General features: G+C 37.3%; 1 protein-coding gene across 1 annotated transcript in view; it reads left to right on the top strand.

Annotated features, from left to right (window-relative positions):
- PIK3C2A (phosphatidylinositol-4-phosphate 3-kinase catalytic subunit type 2 alpha) overlaps nt 1–25,259 on the top strand; it is a 98,308-nt gene that overhangs the window by 23,029 nt on the left and 50,020 nt on the right. Inside the window, exons 2-5 of the mRNA XM_021685318.2 lie at nt 3,287–4,418; nt 16,940–17,043; nt 22,368–22,525; nt 24,406–24,526. Coding sequence (XP_021540993.1) covers nt 3,345–4,418; nt 16,940–17,043; nt 22,368–22,525; nt 24,406–24,526 — 1,457 coding nt within the window. The 5' untranslated portion in view covers nt 3,287–3,344. The remainder of the gene's footprint in view (nt 1–3,286; nt 4,419–16,939; nt 17,044–22,367; nt 22,526–24,405; nt 24,527–25,259) is intronic.

A 25,259-nucleotide genomic window follows, 5' to 3' on the forward strand; every position in this document is an offset into this window, starting at 1 on the left:
AGGAAAAGGGAACTGTTCATTCTCTGAGGACACTTGAAGGAAGGTGGTAGTGGTGGCTGTGGAAGTTAAAACAAATTTGCTGTTAAACTGGTAAGTGGCTTCAATTTTGCTTTCTAAAAATGAGAAGAAAAGGTTGACCAGTTATCTATTGCTATGTACAAACCATTCCAAAATGATTTTGTGGGTTAGCAATTTGGCTTGAACTCAGGCTAGGTGGTTTCTTCTGCTGGTCTTGCCTTGGGTCACTAATGTGGATGTGGTCATTTAGACTGTGGATGAATGGTCTAAGGTGGTGGCTTCACTCATATTTGGTGGTTGGTGATGACTGTCGGCTGGACCTTTTTCTCCTAGTGCTCTCTCATCCTCTGTGAGCATTCACATGGCAGTGGCTGCTCTCAGGAAGAGCTGAAGCAGTCAGGCTCTCATGAACTTGGAACTCCCACAGTGTCACTTCTTTCATATTGTATTGGTCAAAGCAAGTCACAGAGCCAGCTCAGATCAAGTAGAGAAATAGACCCCACCCCTTTATGGGAGGAGAAGCAAAGTAACTTTATAAAGGGTAAGTGTGTACTGGAATGGGAGGAATTTGTACCTCTTCTTCCTCATCCAGCATTTTATGAAAATTTTCAGTCATGCAGCCAAGTTGAAAGGATTTCAAAGTGAATACCCATATGCCTACCAACGAGATTGTTCTTTTTTTTTTTTTTTTTTAAAGATTTTATTTATTTATTCACGAGAGACAGAGAGAGAGACAGAGGCAGAGGGAGAAGCAGGCTCCCCGCGGAGCAGGGAGCCCGATGCGGGACTCGATCCCAGGACCCTGGGATCATGACCTGAGCCGAAGGCAGACGCTTAACCGACTGAGCCACCCAGGCGTGCCCGCCAACGAGATTGTTCTATTAATATTTTCCTGTACTTGCTTTATCACATTCATCCATCTATCCCTCTCACAGCTAATTAACTTATTTTTTTTTAAGTTTTATTTATTTATTTGACAGAGAGAGACACAGCGAGAGAGGGAACACAAGCAAGGGGAGTGGGAGAGAGAGAAGCAGGCTTTCCACTGAGCAGGGAGTCTGATGTGGGGCCTGATCCCAGAGCCGAAGGCAGACGCTTAACGACTGAGCCACCTAGGCGCCCCAACTTATATTATTTTTTAATGAATTTCAGAGTAAATAGTAGACATCAGTACTTTCCTCTAAGTAGTTTGTGTATATTTAGTAAAAGCATCTGTTTACAGTTTTTCCTTGAGATGAAATATTTACATACAATGAAGTATACAAATTTTAAGTGTATGTTGTGCCTAGTTTTGCAGTCTACCACAGAAGGGAAAAATTTGGAAAAGCTTTTCAGTGAAATGCCTCAGAAGTTCAACTATAGTCATATAAAAGAATTGCAAAGGCTGCCTTCCTTGAATATTTCTTTATGTCCTCATCACTAATAATTTTTCATTAGTATTACCTCAACACTTAGGATTTTCATTTGTGTTACATTAATTTGAATTCACTTTGAGTGTTTCCCTACCTCCTGTCATTAAACTTTTATTCCGTATATACTTTAGAGAAGCACTGCTAGAAAAAGGATGTAAGTAGGAGCTCCCTTGATTTCTAGGTGTTCAAACTAGGTGAATCTCAAATCAGTTAGATTAATAATGTGATTTATTTAATGCTTATGCTCAAAGCCAGTGATAAGCACTTTTTAGTTGCGTTGTTTCATTTAATCCTTATAATATCGGGGATAGATACTTTTTCATTTTATTTTTTTAAAGATATTATTTATTTATTTGACAGAGAGAGACCCACAGCGAGAGAGGGAACACAAGCAGGGGGAATGGGAGAGGGAGAAGCAGGCTTCCCGCGGAGCAGAGAGCCTGATGTGGGGCTCGATCCCAGGCCCTGGGTTCATGACCTGAGCCGAAGGCAGACGCTTAACGACTGAGCCACCCAGGCGCCTGATACTTTTTCATTTTAAAAGTTAGGAAACTAAGGCTTGTGGAAATGTTTTCACTTGCCCAAGCTCTTACAGCCTCCTAAATCAAGCTGATGTGACTCCAGAACCCAAAATTAACCCCTGAATCATATTGATTAGAAGCAAGAAATGTGGCTTGTTACACAGTAGCTAACCCTTTAATTGGTTATCTTGATTCAAAGGGTAATTTTGATCTAAAATGTGTTTATCTTAAATAGAAGACTACAAATTTTTATGAACTGATCGATGAGAAAGTTTAATGAACTATTCTGGTTTATGAATAAATATTTTAGCAATTTAAAAAGGAGAAATTTTAGTATTATAACTATTTTCTTAAACTCTGTGCTCAACGTGGGGCTCGAATTCATAACCCTGAGATCAGGAGCTACATGCTCCACCAACTGAGCCAGCCAGGTACCCCAGTAGTGTAATGATTTAACTACATATAATCCAATAGAAGTGTGGTCAAAACTGTGACAAATTCAGCCGTAATTTAACCTTTGAGTGGAGTATTGCAGCTTCTTGTAGCTTTAACACTCTTATTTTTCTAATTTATGTTACATTATACATTAATAGTTGTAGAATATTATAAACCCTTAATCAGTTTTTCATATGATGTTTTGATAATAGTTCCTTGATTTCGTTGACTAGATATTGAGTACTTTTATTGCTAATTGGCTTATGAGTTATTTAACAAATAGCAAAAGATTGAAACCATTTTAACTTGCTGTTTGCATAACAGTAAACCCTGTTCAGACTCTTGAAAATATGTGACTAGCACTTAGCCATTTTGTGCCAAGAGTCCTGCCAAAAGTGCTGTTGGTTAACAGCAGCCATTGTGACACCTGAAATGGGAGGTTCTTTAAATATTTTTATTTATTTATTTGACAGAGAGAGGGAACACAAGCAGGGGGAGTGGGAGGAGAAGCAGGCTCCCCGCTGAGCAGAGAGCTGGATGCGGGGCTTGATCCCAGGACCCTGGGATCATGACGTGAGCTGAAGGCAGAGGCTTAATACTGAGCCACCCAGGCGCCCTGAAAGGTTCTTGAGTTCATTTACAGTGCTAGCTTTCCTGTTAGGTCAGGGAATGAGGTAAAGTCATGTATGTCTAAACATATCCCTTAACCCAGCAGTGTTTAAGATATTTTAAAAATGTTTCTTCACCCAGATTTCCCACAACTGTTCATTTTATTTTGATTTGGTTGTTTATTTGTAAGTGGCTTTAAATCCTAAATCATAGGAGGTAAGTTACAAACAAAATAAATTTATTTGTGTTTAAAAAAATCTAATTGAGTGTTATGTTTATTTTTATGTATAGGTCTTGCTATTTTGGAAGCTTCAAGAAAAAATAGATTAGGGAAGGTTTGGTCTTTTAAATGGACATGGCTCAGATATCCAACAATAATGGATTTAAGCAATGTTCATCACATCTGGAACCAACAAGAACAAAAGAAGTGGACAAAGAAGAAGCATTACAGATGGAAGCAGAGGCTTTAGCAAAACTGCAAAAGGATAGACGAGTGACTGATAATCAGAGAGGCTTTGAGTTGTCAAGCAACACCAGACAGAAAGCACAAGTTTATAACAAACAGGATTATGATCTCATGGTGTTTCCTGAATCGGATACCCAAAAAAGAGCAGTAGATATTGATGTAGAAAAGCTCACCCAAGCTGAACTTGAGAAACTACTGCTGGATGACAGTTTCGAGACCAGGAAAACACCTGTCTTGCCAGTTACTCCTGTTCTGAGCCCTTCATTTTCAACACAGGTCTATCTTAGACCTACTCTTCAGAGAGGACAGTGGCCATCTGGATTATCTGGGCCTTCCACTTATACTTTACCTTCTATTTATCAGTCAACTTATAGCAGTAAACAGACTGCATTCCAAAATGGCTTCAATCCAAGAATGCCTACCTTTCCGTCCACAGAACCTATATATTTAACTTTTCCAGGACAGTCTCCATATTTTCCATACCCTTTGACACCTGCCACGCCCTTTCATCCACAAGGAAGCTTACCTTTCTATCATCCGGTAGTCAGTCCTGACATGGCAAAGCTGTTTGACAAAATAGCTAGTACATCAGAATTTTTAAAAAATGGAAAAGCGAGAACTGATTTGGAGATAACAAATTCAAAAGCAACAGTCAGCAATCTACAGATATCTCCAAAGTCTGAAGATATAAGTAAATTCGACTGGTTAGACTTAGATCCCCTAAGTAAACCTAAGGTGGACAATGTGGAGGTATTAGACCATGAAGAAGAGAAAAATATTCCAGGTTTACTAGCAGAGGATCCTTGGGATGCTGTTCTTCTTGAAGAGCGATCACCAGCAAGTTGTCACCTTGAAAGAAAGGTGAATGGAAAATCTTCTGGGGCAACAGTAACAAGAAGCCAGTCTTTAAATATTCGAACAACTCAGTTTACAAAAGTCCAGGGCCAGATATCTCAGGTATAGTCTTTTCTTACTAACTTCTCAAACTTAGTAGTATAACACAGAATTCATGTTTAAGTATATAATTTATTAGGTAAAAGAACTATTTTTCATTTTGAATCTTGTTTTCTTTATTCTTAAATGTGCTGTGAATCTTAGATTGTGTGGGAAAGGATTAAATGTGTTTAGGTCAATTGAACAATTAGTTGCTATTAATATTTTTAATAGGATTATAAATTTTTAAAAAACCTAATCAAGGATCTGGCTGTCACTGATAGGCATTTAAGATAATTTTTATGTCTCTCCATGTCCTCTCATTATATATGGTCCTACTTTCTCTTCATTATTTCTTTAATTTTTCAGGGTAAACAAGGAATTTTGGGTTTTAACCCAATTATGGGAATTTTCCCATATAATGTTTTGTTGATTTTAACCATGAATGAATGAATGAATGGAATAAAGGGAGGGAGGGAAATAAAAGCCATTAAAGGACTCTCTTTAAACACCTATATTGATGAAAGTCAAGAATGTAACTATAGCCTATGTGGTGTAGTTGCTGAGTTCATATTGTCTTACTATCTGTAAAAATTAGTTAAGGGTAGCTGGGAAAGGATATCTTCTTCCCTCAGAAGAAAGGCAGCAGGGTTTAGACTTTTCCTTTGCAAATACAGTATATCATTGCAGATTTCTATTTTGCTCTTATAATATCTGTGGATCTTGGGAATGTTTAAGCCTCATTCTCCCCTTAATGTGAATTACAGCATTCAGCTAATTAGATCAGCACTTAACTACTCTCTAGGCACTAGGAATCAACTAGCCTTTAGGGAAGGAGAAGCGAATTTTTTTTTTTTAATTTAAATTCAATTAGCCAACACATAGTACACCATTAGTTTCAGATGTAGTGTTCAACAATTCATCAGTTGCATATAACACCCAGTGCTCATCACATCACATGCCTTCCTTAATGCCCATTACCCAGTTATCCTATCCCCCCACCCACAAATAATCAAATTTTGCATGATTTTTGATGGGTATATCTTGAATTGTGACTTTGAAAAGCCATTTTGGAGAAAGAAGCAGGTAGTAAGGAGACTTAGAAAAAGAGATGAGGATATTTTTGGATGATGTTATCAGAAAAGAGGAAAATCTTAACTAATACAATGTTTTATAAGTGTATTTTGACTACAGCTCACACTAAGAATATGTTCTTTTAAGCTTTTCAGTATTTACAAATTTAGTCACATAATCTCTTAATACTTTCAGAAATCACAAGTTAATTATACATTTTAAATTGGAATCCTAAATATAATGTTAAATTATTTTCTCTTAATATCTCTGTCATCTTGTGGTTTTTGTTTTTACAAAATAACAGTCATTTTCTAAAGTATTTAAAAGGAGAAGGGGAAACTTTAAGCCATGAGTCATCCAGAAAAAAAAAAAAAAAAAGGGCAGGAGCGGAGGGGGAGTATACCTAGAAGAGGAATTGCTGGTAATTCTATGTTTAGCGTTTTGAGGCATTACCAAACTGCTTCCCATAGTGGTTGCATCATTTTACATCCCACCAGCAACGTATGAGAGTTGCAGTTTCTCCACATCCTTGCCAGCACTTGTTATTTTCCTTTTTTTTGGATTATAGCCATCCTGATGGATATGAAACGGTATCATTGTGGTTTTGATTTACATTTCTTGATGATTAATGATGTTGAGTATCTTTTCATGTGCTTAATTGGCCGTTTGTATATTTTTTTTGGAGAAATCTCTACTTAAGTCATTTTGCTCATTCTAAAAATTGGATTGTTCATAGCAAATTTATTCATAATAGCCCCAAAGTGGAAACAACCCAAGTTCCCATCAACTGATGAATGGAATGAGTGGAATATTACCTACAAAAAAAGAGTGAAGTCCTGGTTTATAACATGGATGAACCTTAAAAACATTATAAATGAAAGAAGCCACATACAAAAGACCATGTATTGTATGATTCATTTTATATCATATGTCCAGAAAAGGCAAATCCATAGAGAAAGAAAGCAGATCAGTATTTTCTAGGAGTGGGGAAGGCGGGAATGAGGATGATTGCTTTTGGGGGGGTGGTGAAAATATTCTAGAATTAGACCGTTTCAGTGTTCTTACCATAGTGGTGATGACCACACAACATTGTGAATGTACTGAAAGCCAGTGAATTGTACATTTTTAAATAGTTAAAACAGCTAATTTTATGTTCTGTGAATTTTACTTCAATTAAAAAAAAAAAAGGCACTAGTCACCTGATCCTCCGATCTTGCTCAGGTCAGGTCACTGCTTCATTCACATTTGGGTCAGTGTTCCAGTGGAGAGATCCCTCCCTAAGTATGGGTCTCCTTTTTACCGGTGAAGCATCACAGCATGAGGGCATGGTGCCTGACACTTGTAGTCTGAATTAGGGATTTCAGCTGTTTTCAGGAGTTGTTTGGGAAGGGCAACTGCCTAGAACTTGAAGATCTATGGAGATCTTAGAGCTATGGAAAGTTGCAGTCTCTGCTATCAGAGAAAAGGAAGCTCGTAGTCCTGTAGGGAGCTAAGTGTAGGCTCAGTCCTCCCACTGGTAGAAGACAGAGAGCCCCTGATTGTCCATTCAGTTCAGAATGAGCATCCAGGTCACTTTCAAATAATCCTCCTTGCATCACACCTTTGTATGTATGTATTCACATCTCTACAATATATGCATTGTGACCACAATACATAGATTACCTTGAATTTAATAAAATATTTATAAATGACTGGTTTATTTTATTATCTGTCTCAAATTCTAACTTTCTCAGGATTGGAAAGTCATTTATCCACTAAGGGAAACATTATTCCAGGTGAGCTGAGATTACCATTCTAGATGAATTGTGGTTATCATCTTAAATTAAGGTTTCTGGACCACTGGAATTATTTACTGTCTAGTGATCCAAGATCAGAACTCAGAACCTAAGAGCTACATTCTTTTTATCTGTGTGTAGATGTTCAAACTACACTTTTTTTTTTTTTTTTTAAATAATCACAGAGACAGTAGAGAGTTCCTAAGAATCCTATGAGGACAGAAAAACCCATACCTATTTTACAATTGAGGAAATGTGAAGAAGTTAAGGAATTGGGGCGCCTGGGTGGCTCAGTCGTTAAGCATCTGCCTTTGGCTCAGGTCATGATCCCAGGGTCCTGGGATCAAGCCCCGCATCAGGTTCCCTGCTCAGCCAGGAGCCTGCTTCTCCTCCCACTCCCCCTTGCTTGTGTTGCCTCTCTAGCTATCTCTCTTTTTTTTTTTTTTTTTTAAGATTTTATTTATTTATTCATGAGAGACAGAGAGAGAGACAGAGGCAGAGTGAGAAGCAGGCTCCACGCGGAGCAGGGAGCCCGATGTGGGACTCGATCCCAGGATCCTGGGATCATGATCTGAGCCGAAGGCAGACGCTTAACCGACTGAGCCACCCAGGCGTCCCTAGCTATCTCTCTTTCTGTGTCAAATAAATAAATAAAATCTTTCAAAAAAAAAAAAGTTAAGGAATTACTAATTTTTTCATGTAATAATGGTATTGCAGTTAAATGAGCTCTTATGTTTTAGAGATGTATACTGAAGAATTTGCAAGTGAAATGTAATAAATTATAGTTTTAATAGAATGAGGAGCTGGGAATAGGGTGCTTATAGATGCAACAAGATTGGCTATATGTTGATAATTGAAGCTGATGATGGATACGTGGTTGTTTATTATATTCCTCTACTTTTGTATGTCTGAAAATTTCCGTAATAATACATTAGAAGTTAAGAAGAAGGCCATAGAACTATTCGTAAGAAGAAAAGCTGGCTGGCATTCAGACCCGTATGACTCTAAAATCTAAAATTGTTCTTACCCCCCTCCCCCTTAATGAATAGAACATGCTATTTTGGAGGTAATAAGTTTCCTGTTACAGGAGATAGTCAGACATGGGTGAAATAATCAGCTTCCCGAACTTGTATGTCACAGTGCCCTGCAGAGGAGTTTGGGCTTATTCAGTCCTGATTTTGTATGTTTGGGGGTGGGAAGAGGAGGTAAGATTTTGGAATTTGAGGGGAAAGATAACTTTTTTCAAAAATTTCCTTCCCTAAGTGATTCTGATACAGCTAACCTGTTCTCTTGGACTGGCATTTGGAACCTCTTTGATTAGGTAACTTTAAATTTAGTTTCTTCATACCTCAGGAGCCTGTGAAATTGGGAAGATGACAAGACGAATAGCAAAACATAAAAATAAAGTACCCTGGAAATAGTTTCTTTGCAACTTAGGTTGTTAATACTTTTGCTACAAAAACCCTGCTTCCTTTCCCTTTTCCCTTCTTTAGTTTAGACTGGTCTCTTATAGTTCAACTACTGTTTTCTCCACCCTTTCTTTTGGTGGGGTCAGGACTGTGATACCCATGTACCTTTCATTGTCTCTGTGCATACATCTTCTCCTTATTTTTAATACTTGTCATATTACCATCTTGATATTTTCCATATTTGCAGTGCTTTCAGAGAATATCTTGCAGGACTAATGAGGATAGGTACTTTCCTAAAAATAGAAGTTTCCCTAGCAAGCTGGGAAATCAGATCACATGCAAGTTGCAGAGAACTGCTAGTTGCTGAGACTCTAAGAATTAACTAGGCTTCGAAGCATCAGTTTTAACAGAAACCTGTTAGATTTTGCTTTAAGTATGGGGCGGGGCACCTGGGTGGCTCAGCCAGTTGAGTGTCTTACCCTTGATCTCAGCTCAGGTCTTGATCTCAGAGTCATGAGTTTGAGCCCCACATTGGGCTCCATGCTGGGTGTGGAGCCTACTTAAAAAAAAAAATTTTTTTAAGTATTGGGGGGGGTAAGTATAAAGGAGTAAGCAAACTGTTTTTGAGAAACATGAGTATGCAAAACCAGGTAAGCAAAAATAACATGACTTGATCAGCTGAGTAGTCAGATTGGAGCTTGATTACTAGAATATATATGTCAACAGCTTTGCTAAATGGCACAATTTCTGAACTGAGGTGGCTTAGGCTACGTGCCCAGGCTTAAGGTGTCTAACTGCAGCCTGGCTGAGGAATGCAGTTGTTAATCATTCCGTTATACTCTGCTCTATTAAAATCCCATCTAATAATTTTGTGTGAGCACCACATTCTAAGAGGGGCCACTGGCAAACTAGAGTGTGTCTTGAAAAGAGACAACTACAGTTTTCAGGATCTAGAAGCTATGTCCTTTAAGGAACTGTTGAAAAGACTGGAAATGTTTTGCCTGAGAAGAGAATTTTTTTTTTTTTTGAAGAGAATTTTAATTGGAGATTAGTCACTCCCTGGATCTGAGTTTCATCATCCATGAAATAAAGATGGTTATGTTGTGGGATCGTTGAGCGTGACAATCAAGAAAGAATTCTTAAGATGTTTCATGGTGCAACTTAGTTTATTTAATTAGAACGGGGACAGGACCCATGGGCAAAAGAGCTTGTATGAAGCTGGTGGTTATATGCTTAGTGCTCAAGGGGGAGGGGATATGCAGGGAGTATTAAATCATAGATGTCTTTGAATTTCTACTTGTAAAAATAATATTTCTCTGGTGCTTATCATTCAGTTTGATATTAATTATCGGTGAGATTTACAGGCAGTCATGAGACCCTTTAAGAATGTAGCAACCTTATCAAAACTATGCAGGTATCGGTCAGCCTTCTGGGCTGAAGGTGAACATTTTTCTGCTTCTGTCCCTCATCAATTAGACTGGATGAGTTCTGGGATTCCTTTCAGGAATAATATTTAAAGTTTGGGAAGTTCCCATGTAAGAGGAAGTGGTCTTTTTTCTTTTAAAGTTTTGCATTTTAGGGGTGCCTGGGAGGCTCAGTCGGTTAAGCATCTGCCTTCATCTCAGGTCATGATCCCAGGGTCCTGGGATTGAGTCCTGCATCGGGCTCCCTGCTCAGCGGGGAGTCTGCTTTTCCCTCTACCCTTCCCCCCTGCTCATGATCTCTCTCTCTCTCTCTCTCTCTCTCTCTCTCTCTCTCTCTCTCACTCTGACTCTCTCACACTCTCTCTCTCTCTCAAATAAATCTTAAAAAAAATAAAGTTTTGTATTTTGGACATAGTTTCTCAAACCAATTCAGGAAGTAGAATAACTGAAAACGATAGTATTCTTGTAAAAAAGATGAAATAGTGATGTACTAAATTTCACAATATATTAAGTATGTTACCCTTGTGCTACAGTAAGTAGCATTTTGTGCTAATTAAAACAGACAAGTGGTAGCAGGTGCTGAAGGTTTTATAGAAAGGTTAAAATTAATCAAATCCTGTTTATATTTTTTGATGTGAATTGAGAAGTTCAAGTTAGTAACTTAATTTTAAAGTCCATTGTTCCAGGGCACCTGGGTGGCTCAGTCGTTAAGCATCTGCTTTTGGCTCAGGTCATGATCCCAGGGTCCTGGGATCGAGCCCGCATCAGGCTCCCTGCTCCGCGGGAAGCCTGCCTCCCCTCTCCCCCTCCCCTTGCTTGTGTTCCCTCTCTTGCTGTCTCTCTCTCTGTCAAATAAATAAATAAAAAATAATAAAGTCTTTAAAAAAAATAATAAAGTCCATTGTTCCAGAAAATAGAACAAGGACCAATGAGGAAGAAAATTCAAGGAGGCAGGTATTATAGTTAAATATTGACAGTGGAACTTAACAAATAGCCATTTAATAATGATGGTTCCTGTCAAGTTATTTAAAAACTTTTCCCTGAGATTCATAGTTTTTTTTGGAAAATAAGATTGCAGTGCCTATTCTTTATAATTACTTTACATGCTTAAGTATTCATTTCCTATAAGAATTTTATGCTTTGTGTTAAAAGAGTGTTTTTCTTCTCATTCAGCAAGCTTACTTCCTGTTTCCTTCTAGTGTCTTTTGTTAATAATAATCTAAATGCTTTGGTTCAAATTTTTGTGACCAGTACCAGGAAAAGGCAGCATGGAATTTAAAACTCTCTTACGGCAACTTAAGTTTAAATCAGACTTTTAGTTAATAGCTATAAATTTAATTACTTTGAGCAGATTGCAAAGATTTTAGTAATAAATTATTTCAAAGAACTGGCTTTGCAAAGTTCTGTGGGTATTGGTTCTTTCTAAAAGTCAACTGTATTAACATTATAAACATTTATATCCCCCATTGGCAGAAGGTCTATCATTAATTTTAAACAAGAGGTAATCTTTTTTTTTTTAAGATTTTATTTATTTTGTTGGGGTGGGGCAGAGGGAGAGGAAAACCCCAAGCACACTCCACGCTGGGTTTGGAGCACATCTTGGAGCTCGATCCATGACCCTGAGATCATCACCTGAGTGGAAATCAAGAGTCAGATGCTCAACTGAACCACCTAGGTGCCCCTAAACAAGAGGCAATACTGAACAAAATAATTTTCATTGTCTAGCTGAACGTAGTAAACTATTTGAATAGCTTAGTGAAGTCTCTTTGTAAAACTGCTTAAAAATTCAAATAAGTAACTTTGTTCAAATAGTAACCGATATATACATATAACGTATATATATACACACACACATATACATATAACGCTTAAAGTACATTTATTGAAAATTTGGTATTGTGTTCAGTCTAATTTCTGGGAAAGTATGGCATGAACCTTGCATCTATAGATGTAAAGCTTTCCCATATTCTTAAAACTGCTTGGGGTACCTGGGTGGCTCAGTCGTTAAGCATCTACCTTCGGCTCCGGTCATGATCTCAGGGTCCTGGGATCAAGCCCCGCATCACGTTCCCTGCTCAGCAGGGGGTCTGTTTCTCCCTCTCCCTCTGCTGCTCCCACTGCTTGTGCTCTCCTGCTCTCTCTCTGCCAAATAAATAAAATAAATAAAATCTTTAAAAAAAAATGCTTTACAAAGTATATACTGGTAGAGTTTTGTGAATTATTTCAAACCTTCATCACTATCCTTAATCCACCCTACTGAGGTTAAGGCCGTTTTTTGTATGCACTTTCCTACCTCAGATTTCCCACCTTCTTTCTGGTTTGGATGGAAGGGCTGTTCCTTCACTTTTCGAAACTTAACTCTCTCACCTCTTTTCTTTATTTTTATTTTTTTTTAAAAGATTTTATTTATTTTTTAGAGAGCGAGCGAGAGAGAAACAGCATGAGAGGGGAGAGGGTCAGAGGGAGAAGCAGGCTCCCCGCTGATCCGGGAGCCCGATGTGGGACTCGATCCCAGGACCCTGGGATCATGACCTGAGCCGAAGGCAGACGCTTAACCATCTGAGCCACCCAGGCGCCCTCACCTCTTTTCTTGTTCTTGTCTCCCCAGAGTATTTTCTACCATTACTCTTTAAAGAGGAATTTGTAGTTACTGCCTTTCCAGTCTCTCACCATCCTCTTCCTGTTTTCATCATATTGCAGAAACTTGTTTCTGGTAATATGAATACTAATTGCCAATCTAGTGACCGTATTCACTGTCCAGCTCTTTTGCTTCATTTGCAACAGTTGACTGCATCCTTTCCTTGAAACTTCTCTTCTGTGGCCCTAGTTAAATCTACTTCCTAGTTTCCCTTCTGTAATCTTTGACTCCTTTTCCTTTGTCTAGCTTCTAAACATAGGCATTTCTCCAAGGTTTTGCTCTAGTTGCCTTTAATATTTCTTACCTGTACTCTCTTGGTCGGTGCTTAATTTTGAGGCTCCAAGATAGTTTGAAAGCTACTGGTCTACGCTCCTGCAATGATTTGACTCCTTGGTTCTCTGTGGTTGAGATGCTCTGATGGTTAATTTTATGTGTCCATTTGATTGTGCCTTGGGGTGCTCAGACATTTGGTCAAACGTTAATGTAGGTTTGTAAGGGTGTTTCTGGATGAGATTAATATTTGAATCCATAGAATGAGTAAAGACAGATTGCCCTCCCTAAGGTGGGTGGACCTCATCCAACCAGTTCAGTGCCTGAATAGAACAAAGCAGCTGACCCTACTTCTAATGAGGGGAAATTCCTCCAGCCTAGCTGCCTTTGAGCTGGAACATGGGTTTTTTTTTTTTCCTGCCTGTGGACTCCAGCTGAAACATCAGCTCTTCCTGGGTCTTGAGCCTATTGGACTAAGATGGGAACTATACCATTGTCTCCGGGGTCTCCAGCTTGCCAGCTGACAGATCTTGAGGCCTGTCAGCCTCTATAATCACAGGAGCCAACGTCTTATAGTAAATCTCTTTACATGTGTGTATATATGGGATATTGCTCTCTCATTGATCTTAATGGATGCCTACAGCCATTAGCAGAGAGAAATTTCCCAGTAGAAAATTGCAGAAATTAAATGATCTTCAAATCTATGCATTTAGCTCTGGAATCGAATACTTCTAGATGGTAACCAAACAACTACATGAATTTACAAACGTAAAATATTTACTAGAAAACTCACTATCTTCCCCCCACAGACTTCTTTCTTTGTTACATATATTAGATAATAGCATTAGCAATTTTTTATTTGTCTCTTTCATTGGTTGAAAAATATTTGAGGATACAATGTATGGGTTACAGATTAATCATTCACAGACCTAATCCTTAAAGAACTTGGGTTAGAAGGGAGAGACACCATGTGTGTGCATATAACTGCAGTACAAAATAGAAAGCCTTGAATGCTACATAAAGGTTTGTGCAAAATCAGTGGAGAAAAGAGATGATTTGATGCCTAGGTTGTTTGAGTGGAATTTAAGGGCAAGACTGGGGCCAAGAGTTGAGGGAATAGGTGTAAAGTGTAAAAAAAAAAATTTTTTTTTTTTTTTTTTTAAGATTTTACTTATTTATTTGACAGAGACAAGCGAGAGAGGGAACACAAGCAGGGGGAGTGGGAGAGGGAGAAACAGGCTTCCCGCGGAGCAAGGAGCCCGATGTGGGACTCGATCCCAGGATGCCGGGATCATGACCTGAGCCGAAGGCAGACGCTTAACAGCTGAGCCACCCAGCCACCCCTAAAGTGTAAAATGTAAAAAAAAAAAAAAAAATTGTTACAGAAAGAATGAAGAAAAACAAAAAACCTAATGTTCCTGTATAAGATGACACATTTGCAACGCAACTGTTTTTTACTTTGTAAAAACAAAATAAAAACAGAACTTTTCAGGTGTTTTTATCTTGATGTGTGACTAGAGAATTAGTTATAGTCTATTTCTGTCACTGTCAGTTGAAACTTACATAGAAAATTGCAGAAATTAAGTGATCTGTGTGATCTATGATCTATAACCTTCTTGAAAGGAAAGACCTAGGGGCACCTGATATAAAATTCTACAAGAATGTAACATTCAATAAAATTAGATTATCTTCAAAGGGCTTTCACATTACGACAAATATAAAACAATGTGATGAGATGGTGTTTGGTTCAGACTAAGTACTTAGAAGTGATAGGAGGGGAGAATTGTTTCATGCTGAGTATTAAAGGACACTGTAGATGAAGTAGCATTTTGTTGGGCCTTAAAAAATAACAGATTTTGACTTGGGTTGTGAGGGCAGGTTAGGAGGAAGGCATTGAAGACTAAAAGATTCAGAGGCAGGATAGTTCAGTTTGTGTTTTATAGGAACAGGATATGATTTAAGCTAATTGGAACATAGAAATCATTTGGTAAGTTCTGGGAAATGAGGTTGGATTAGATTATGGCAAACTTGATATGTCAGACCAGAGAATTTATAGAAATATCAGATCCCATTTTCAGGGTTGTATGGTTTATTTGCTACAGTGCTCGTTTCTGTAACACAAATTAACTTACATAATTGGTAAATATTGGCTTGATGTCAGTAAAATGGAGAAGTGGCATTAGTTCAAACATAATCTTTCCAGCATGTAACATTTTAAAACAATCAAGAACAAACTTTCTCACAATTAAAGAGAAGGCCTTAGTAATATGAGAAAATATTAAGGAAAACATTGGAAATCCTGCAGAAGTGTTGTCTTCTAGTGATGATTGTGGTTGAATGAGTGGCTTCAAGAACGACTCCATATTCCACAGTGTTAAGCTCTCTGGTGAAGCAGTAAGTGCAGACAAAGAAGGTGTGAAGACCTTTCTCTTTGCTTTAAGAACTTTCGTGAAGTTCCTAGATTATATTTTTAACTTCACTGAAATTGGTCTTGACTAGAAGCAGATGCCCTCAAGAATCCATATCACAAACGAGGAAGCAGGAGTTCCAGGGTTTAAGGCTTCAGAGGATCTAAGACCATAATGCTCGGTGCACATTCAAGTGGAGATATAACTGTGCACGTATTTTTATAAGGACTTGTTATTGTAGTCGAGGCCTTGATTACAAAGTTACGCTGATTTTGAATAGTTTGCCTTAACTCTGTTTTTTCCCATGAGCTGTGTTATTTTTAGTTGTGATTTTCTAGAACTCAAGGCTTGTTTTGTGTTTTTTTTGTTCTCCCCTTACATGTGCATATCACATTCTAGGAGAAAGGGCTCTGACACATTTTAAAAGAAGGAAATTCATAAAGGAATTGTTGCCCTAAATTTTCAGTAATTTTTCTGACAAGGTCTTTTTGTGTGCCATGATCATTGAACTCCATTAGAATTCTTGAAATGTATGTACTATATTCTCATTCACTTAATTTTGAATTGAGAATATTCCAATTTTAATTTAATTAATTTCAATTTAATTTCAAAGGAAATTTACATTTGAAATTTGTGTCAGAGTAAGTATTTTTATGTAATAAGTCAAAACACCTCTAAACGGGGCTGCCTTGGTGGCCCAGTCCGTTAAGTATCTCTTGGTTTCAGCTCAGGTTGTGAGCTCAGGGTCGTGAGATCCAGCCCTGTGTTGGGCTCTGCGTTCAGCGTGGAGTCCATTTAACATTCTTTCCCCCTTCCTCTCCCTCCTCCTCTGCTCCCACTGCGGCCCCCACCTCCACTCCCGGCGCCTCCCCACTCAGGCACTTGCACGCGTACTTTCTTTCAAATAAATAAAATCTTTTTTTAAAAAGACACTTCCAAATGGACTCTGCTGTTCGGCTCTGTTGGGTAGTGAATTTATCTTGTTAAAGCATTGCACACAGAGTTTGATCAGACATAAACTTTTAAAGGACTGTCAGGATGTTTGCATAAGTTTATTAACATGGAAAATGCCTGCTCACTCCTAAAACTCATTGTCTTACATAAAGAACCAGCTGCTTTCTTGGAATTTGAGGCCAAAGTTGAAAAAATAGAATTCCTGGTTACTAGAGGAGTCCCAAATGGGCCTGATCTTTCCACTTTCTTAAAACAGCATAGTCCTTTAATTTTATTCAGCTGTTAACTCTCTGAAGCATTTATTTCGGGAAGATTTTGAATGGAAATATCTTTAGCATTCCAGTCTTGTTGACCAGTACAGAGTATAGCCCACTTCTACTTTTGAGCAAGTAAAACCAATGAACTTCAAGGCTTATTAGCTGGTATTACTTTTACAAAGATAGAAATCTATTATATAAAACTTTGTTATTGATATGATTTATTTTCTCTCCATATCTTTGTACATACTTTTGTAAAAATGGGTTTGTGCTATGCTTCTATTTAGCATTTGGGGATCTTTTACTTTTAAAATAAAAACGTTTTTTTGGTTACAGAAAGACCCAAATGGGACCAGTAGTTTGTCAACTGGAAGTTCTCTTCTCCAAGAAATTGAAGTACAGAATGAGGAAGTGGCAGCTTTTTGTCAGTCCATTACAAAGTAAGGAATTTTTCTTTATAAATTAAAGATTTTTTTATTAAATACTTGCTTTGAAAAAGTTAACTTGCAAACAAGCTTAGTACTAATAATTCTAAAATTTTTAAAATTTTAATTATGTTTTCCCTGTGGCTAAAATTTCAAGACCATTAATTAACACATTAACACCAACTGCAGTTGAACCTGTATCTTTACCTGTTTAGTTTGTGAGTATTTAGAAGAAAAAATTGAGGTCAGACTGTTAATTTCACTATTAACCATTGAAAACATGCCTTAAACATATATAAGTTTTGGTACACTTAGAAAATGCCTGTTTTTGTTTTAGGGAGACAATTTTCTGTAAACATTCTGACATTCAAAATACTGTCCTCCTTTAAGAGATGCTTTAAAAGATTACAGGAGCAAATACATTTTCTGAAGGTTAGGAAAATGTATTTCTAAAATATTCTTTTTATCTTAAATATGTCTAATACTTCTTATAGATGAGGAAACTGAGACTCAGAGAAGTTACCTACTAAAATTTACTCAGCTAGCCAGCAGCATAGAGAGCCAGGTCTCCTTTGCTTCTGATTCAGTGTGTTTTCTTTCCATTGTATCACTGTATTAGTCTGGACTTCTGTTGTGAGTGCTAGAAACCCATCTTAAACGAGCTTAAATCAAGAACAGTCATATATTGATTCATAAACCCCTATAGCAAAAAGAGGAAGGATGGAGCAGAACTCAGTGACAGCAAGATCTTGGAATTCACACACTTGAATTGATCCCTCCTCCCTTTGCATTCCCCTTTCCCATTTTCATCCTTTCCTTCTTCCTGCCCTTCCTTCCTGCATGTTGGCTTCATTTTCTACTACTGCAGATGGGGTTTTGAAGGCAGGGAATATAGCCACTGATAGCTTAGACTTCATATTCTAATGGTCTTGCTATCAGAGAGGAAAGGGAGTCCTCTTAGCCCGCACCAGATACAAAAATCCCACGGAAGGAAAGAGTGGAATAACAAACATTGTGGCCAAGGGGTTGAAATCTATTATCAAAAGAGAGTATATCACTACTGAGGGATTTATTCTGAATTCACTATTTTCCTCAGTGTGGTCTGCTTTAAGCAAAACAGAGTTTGGGGTTCCCAAATCATTTTTGAGTATATACATCATTTTAATGTTTAAGGAGCTTATTAACTAGATTTTCTAGACTTTTGGTAGTATTTCATTAAAATTCTGTCTTTGTTACCTCTTAACCAGCATTTCTTTTCTTCAGAATACCTTAGGGGAGAAAAAGAAGAAAAATATCAGTAGAGCCACTTTTTCTTTCCTGCAAAGTTTATCTTAACTGGATTTTTAAAATCCGGTTTTTCAGCAGGCATTTAAGATGGAAGAGACATTTAGGTGACTTAGTATTCAAATTACGTGTATTATAAGTTACCTATGCCTTCATGTGATTATACCGTGTGTGTGTGGTTAATAATTTGGAAATACTCTTTTGCCTTAATTGTTTGGAAGTAATCTGTTACGTGTTTATGTAGTTCCTTCAGTTTTCTCCCTAAATAAGCCCTATATGCTTTCTGTTAGACTGTGTTGAGTGACTATGGCATTTAAGCTTTGCAGGTGGAGAAATAAGGCTGATATCTACCTTTTCTCCCCATTTGAATCTTAGAGTTATTTACAGACTCTGCCACTAAGTTAAAATGATTATTTTTATTTATGCACACAGTGGCTTACGTAATCTGAAACCCCAGATGAACTAAGGAGAGAATGTCTTCTTTTTGTAATTTTATTTCCATTAGTAGAGAGTGATTGCAACAAATATTTCAGAGAAGTAAGAAACAGAGGTGTTTTTGAAGCCATGTTCTAGGCTCCTGTTTTCCCGTGTGACTTTGGAGATTGGGGTCAGGAGGTGTCCCTTGAAGAAATTAATGGCTCTGTTTTTTCCAGTATGGTCATTTCTGCACTGGAATTTACACTCTTACTCCTTAAACTCCTTACGTTTTGAAATCTCCTAAAATGATTCATTTAGTCATTTTAACTCAGCTATGAAAGATTTGTCAGGTATTTGTTTACAATTAAGATTACTTGTGTAACAGACTGATACATTTTTTTTTTCTTGTGTGAAATTAGGGAGTTGGATTAGTGATCTCAAGAGTCTCTTTTAGTTTAAAGGGCTAAAATGGGGCTGCCTGGATGGCTCAGTCGTTAAAGCGTCTGCCTTCGGCTCAGGTCATGATCCCAGGGTCCTGGGATCAAGCCCCGCATCGGGCTCCCTGCTCAGTGGGAAGCCTGCTTCTCCCTCTCCCACTTCCCCTGCTTGTGTTTCCTCTTGCTGTGTCTCTCTCTGTCAAATAAATAAAATCTTTAAAAAAAAAATAAATTCCAGTTAGTTAACATATAGGTACAATACTAGTTTCAGGTGTACAATATAGTGATGCAACACTTCCATGTATCACCTGTGCTCGTCACAGTAAGTGCACTCCTTAATTCCCATCACCTATTTAACCCATTCCCTCACCCACCTCCTCTTAGTAACCATCACTTTGTTCTGTATAGTTAAGAGTCTGTTTCTTGGGGACACATGGGTGGCTCAGTCAGTTAAGGGTCTGACATGATCTCAGCTCAGGTCTGGATCTCAGGGTCATGAGTTCAAACTCCATGCTAGGCTTCATGCTGGGCATGGAACCTACATAAAGAAAAAAGAGTCTGTTTCTTGGTTTGCCTTTCTCTCTTCCCCTCCCCTATTTATTTGTTTCTTAAATTCCACATATGAGTGAAATCATGGTATTTGTCTTTTTTGACTTATTTCTCTAAGCATAGTACTCTCCAGCTCCATCCATGTCATTGCAAATGGCAAGCTTTTATTCTTTGTTATGGCTGAGTAATATTCCATTATATATTCCAGTATTCCATTATATATATATGTATATATAACTATGTATGTATGTGTGTGTGTATATATATACATATATATACACATATATATATAAGTATCAGTGGACACTTGAGCTGTTTCTATAATTTGGCTATTATAGATAATGCTGCTATAAACATTGGGGTGCATGTATTCAAAAAAGGACTCACTTTAAGGAAAGGAAATGAAGGGTTCCCCCCTACCAAATCAAGTTCATTGAATATAACTTTTATCACTGGAAATTTTGTCTAATTAAATTCTTGAACTATTTTTCTGAGCTATTATCAGGAATTTGATTGTCCTTTCATCATCTTTAAGGATTTCTGAAACTTGAAATCTTGCTTGGATATAGACAAAAGTCTCTAATATTTCCTGGATTAGTTAATTATGTGATTTGCTATGAGCATCTATTTTATACTGTAGAAAACAAGAGAATATCTAGTAAATAAGAAACAAGAATCTTAGGCAAGGTCCAATAAAGGTCTTGGTATTATGTTATGGAGGGGTAAATTTGAAAACAATCAAATATCTGCAGATACTGTGTCCATGTATAAAGGTGCATTTCCAATATCAGTGTAAGCTTATTACTTATATTAGTTTTTTTCTTAAGATTTTACTTATTTGGGAGAGCAAAAGAGAGAGAAACAAGCAGTGGGCCAGAGGGAGAGGGGGAAGCACACTCCCCCTGAGCAGGAAGCCCAATACGGGGCTTGATCCCAGGACCCTGAGATCATGACCCGAGCCGAAGGCAAACAAAACACTTAACTAACTGAGCCACCCAGGCGTCCCAAAATCTTATTTACTTTAGAAAGAGTGCAAGCACACCCCATGCTCAGCATGGAGCCGAGCCGGTCGAGGGGCTTAATCTCAGGACCCTGAGATCGTGACCTGAGCTGAAACCAAAAGTCAGACGCTTAACCAAGTGAGCCACCCAGGGGCCCCAGCAGGTTTTTTTTTTTTTTTTTTTTTTTACGATTTTATTTATTTATTTATTTGAGAAAGAGTTAGCGAGAGCTAGAACATGAGCAGGGGAGAGAGGGAGCCTGATGAGGGGCTCAATCCCAGGACCCTGGGATCATGACCTGAGCTGAAGGCAGACACTTAACTGACTGAGCCACCCAGGCATCCCAAGATTTTATTTATTTTAGAGAGAGAGAGAGCTCAAGCAGGGGGAAGAATAGAGGGGGAGGGATAGGATGGGGGAAAGAATCTCAAGCACACTCCATGCTCAGCATGGAGCTGGTCGAGAGGCTTAATCTCAGGACCCTGAGATCATGACCTGAGCTGAAACCAAAAGTCACACACTTAACCAACTGAGCCCCCCAGGTGTCCCTCTCCTGATCCTTTTCTTTTTGTCAACTCAAACTATTTTATTCTATTCCTGTGACTTGATTATTTTAATCTCTACAGAAGCAAATATACAACACTTCAAGCATTCATTCCATTTATATTCCTATGAAAAGCAGATAGGAGGATTTGATCCTTGTCTTCTAACCTCCAGAAAAAAGTCAGTTAAAGGAAGGCTACAAGTTTAAATAAGGCATCAAATTTTCCTTTGTTTTCTGGTAACAGAAGTGCTGTCTGGAGAAGAGCCATATATACCGTACTCCTGTATTTCAATTTACCAACTGTGTTGTTCCTGTGAATACCTTCACAGGCAATTCTTGCCATTCCCTAAGTTTTAGAATCACTTTGAGACAATAAAGGCCTATAGCACTGTAAAAACTGGTAATGATTTTTTATTGTTGTCTAACAACCCTCTGCCCCCAAAATGTAGGGAAAAGACTCTAAGGAAAAGATTTTTAAAAGACAACAGACTTTTTGTCCCTCTCACAATTGCAGTTGAAGGTTACTTTGCCTATACTCTCAGTGGATTCATTAAAAGTATACATTTTGTGTAATGATACTGTATAGCCAAAAAATCTGAAGCAGAAAACCTCATTTAATGCCTTGTATCCAGTGTATGCCTGGTTAATGTTGATAATGTTACCACAGATATCCTGGCAGTACTTAATCTCTTTTCTTGGATTCCTTTTATCTAAAAGGCAAATGCTGGGGGTGCCTGGGTGGCTCAGTCGTTAAGCATCTGCCTTGGGCTCAGGTCGTGATCCTGGGGTCCTGGGATCGAGCCCCGCATCGGGCTCCCTGCTCAGTGGGAAGCCTGCTTCTCCCTCTCCCACCCCCTCTGCTTGTGTTCCTTCTCTCCCTGTGTCTCTCTCTATCAAATAAATAAAAATCTTAAAAATAAATAAATAAATAAAAGGCAAATGCTGGTATTTGGAGTTTGACTGGGGTCCATTCATTACAGTTCTCAAGAGCTGCTCTAGAATTGAACAAAGACACAGAACTGAATGGCTGTAAGCATGCAAAGTTTTGTTTAGGGCTCTCAAATGCAGCTTTAAAAATTTTTTTTATTCCTTCTTTCTTGTGAACAGATTGAAGACCAACTTTCCATATACTAATCACTGCACAAATCCAGGCTATTTGTTAAGTCCAGTTACAGTACAAAGAAACATATGTGGAGAAAATGCTAGCGTGAAGGTCTCCATTGAAATTGAAGGATTTCAGTTGCCAGTTACTTTTACATGTGATGGTAGGTTGATAGTTTCCCAACGATCTTGTTTTGCTCTGATAGGGAGAAATGTTTAAAATGTTAATTTTAATCATTCTTGACCCTGTTACCATTAGGTATCCTTTTTAAAAATTTTGTGTTGTGTGTGTGGTAAAATACTTAACATTCATTAGTTACCCTTTTCAAAAAATTGGCATTCATTTGGATAATTTTCTGGTTAGGACTAGTGGGAAAATAGTTTACCTTTATTACTGCATATTTCTCTGAAAAATGCTGAGTAGTTTTGATTAATTGATGGCCCTTGGCCAAGGTCCCAAAGCATGAGATTGAAAGGCTAATTATAGTCCAATGCTTTTTTTTTTTTTTTCATTTTATGGCAAAAAGAATGCTTGTTTATAAAGAGCTGTCAGTGAAATTGAAATTCCAGGTATTTTGCTAAGCTCCTCAAAGAAGATAATTCTCCTTTGGTTCTAACTCTCTCTTCCAAATTTGGTGTGGATATCCTTTCTAGAAATGTATCCTTAAGTCTGTAGGAAATTTTTTGTCATAGTTTATTGAGTCTCATGACGTATATTGTTTTAATGGGATTCCAACAGTAGAATAAGAGCCTCTATTTCTACAGTACTTTGACCTAAAAATGATGCCATTTTTTTCTGTAATGGTTATGACTAGGAATATGTCCAATATTTGGATACTTTCTTGTAGCTTTGCACTTTTCAAGGCTCTTTGAAAAAAATATGAATCTGAAACAAAAATGTTAGCCAACTATAACAATCATTCTTTTAGTTTCTAAAGGAAGAACTATTCTTATAAAGCATACTTTAAATTTTGATTTGGGGAATTATTTAAAACCCATATGTTGTAAGAATTACTACTAAAATTGAAGTAAAGAAAGGTCAGTAGGCCCCTTGATAGAAATAGTAAGCATTGATGACAGATGTTTTAATTTGTATCAAATTTTGACTTGATTTATCAAGATATGATTACTTTTCGAGAAAATATCTCAAAATGCCTGTTGTTTGGTTCTTCATAAATGTGTACATTTACAATGCACATCTCTGTTAAGAAACGTAACCATATTATGGCAGAAGTGTGTCCAAATGATAAATGTTACCATACAATTGACTGTTCAGAAATGTACCCATTGCATTGGATATTTTACGGCCTTTTCTGCCAATCTGTTGATTTTCATGAAGTCTGAACTTAGTAATGTCTTCTAAATTGAACATAGGAGCTCTAAGTACGAAATAGATTAAGAGGTTACTTTAAGTTTTCTAAATGTGTTGTAATCTTAGTATCCAGCTATTGTCAAGAATGATAATTGAACAATACTTCCTACTTGCTGTATTTTTAGTCTTCATTGGAAAATTTATCAGGAACATGTCAAACATTTAAAATGATTTTTTTTCCCTTATGATTTGGTTTAAATCATCGTTTGCTAGATACTGCTAAATGTCAACCTTTTTGGAAGAAGACTCCAATAGGGAGGTGGCTTTCGTAGCTTAGATCTGCCCTATCTAAGACAGTAATCACTAGCCCAATGTGGCTATTGAGTACTCGAAATGTGGCTAATATAGAGTGAGATGTGTTGTACGTGTAAAATACACAGTGGATTTCAAGGACCAATTTGAAAAGAAATAAGATGTGTCATTGGTAATTTTAAAATGCTGGTTATATGTTGCAGTGACATTTTGGATTTATTAGGTTAAATAAAACATGTTGAAATTAGCTTCACTTGTTTCTTTTTACTATTTTTAATCTGGCTAGTAGAAAATCTTAAATTCTGTATGTGACCTACATTATATTTCTGTTGTATAGTACACTCTTAAATGATAAGAATTACATTCTCAGTAAGTGTATAGAGTGAAATGAGCAAAATGAAAATGATGCCTCTTTTACAGTGAGTTCTACTGTAGAAATCATTATAATGCAAGCCCTTTGCTGGGTACATGATGACTTGAATCAAGTAGATGTTGGCAGCTATGTTCTGAAAGTTTGTGGTCAAGAGGAAGTGCTGCAGAAGTAAGTATTCGTTTAACTACTAAGCAACATCTTCAGAAATTTAATTTTAAGGAGTTAAATGAGAAAAATTTCAAGTTAAATTTGTAATCTAAGACTACATTGGGTCCTACTAAATTGATTCATTGATCAATAAGCTTATATTGAGATATACTTTGTTTTAAGATGTGTTTAAGTCAGTGGAGGGTTATCAGACATAAATAAGAAGTCGTATTGCCCTTAAGCTTATAGTCTTAAATGGGAAGAATGGTGGGTAATTGGTTGGTAAGTGAATTTAATGGCTTTTTTCTTTCTGCTAAGAGTCGATAGTCACATCATTATAGACTCCATTTTCCTTTTGTAGCATGTACTATTTTCTTTCTTTTTTTTTTTTTATACTATTACTTTTCACACAGTGGTCAGCTGTGACTTCCTTTTAATTGCCTGAAATAATCATTATAATTTTTTTCTGAACCAGATAATTTATTGTATCTAGCTTTTAGTCTAGTTATTTTATGGATTTCATTATTTTAGGTTACTTAAAATGCCCTGCCCTTATTTTTCTTATTTTCTGTTTCATCTTCATCTTCTTTCTTCTGTGCTGTGACTCTTCTCATGTAGAATTATTCTTTTATTTAAGTGCCCACACTTGGTTAAAAAACTATCTCTACATTTTACCATTCTCTTCAATTTCTGATGCAGATACAAGTTATATTTTACTCTTACCTCTGTAATTTCTAGTTTGAGAATAACATTG

Source organism: Neomonachus schauinslandi, chromosome 11, assembly GCF_002201575.2.
Source record: "Neomonachus schauinslandi chromosome 11, ASM220157v2, whole genome shotgun sequence".
Taxonomy (NCBI): domain Eukaryota; kingdom Metazoa; phylum Chordata; class Mammalia; order Carnivora; family Phocidae; genus Neomonachus; species Neomonachus schauinslandi.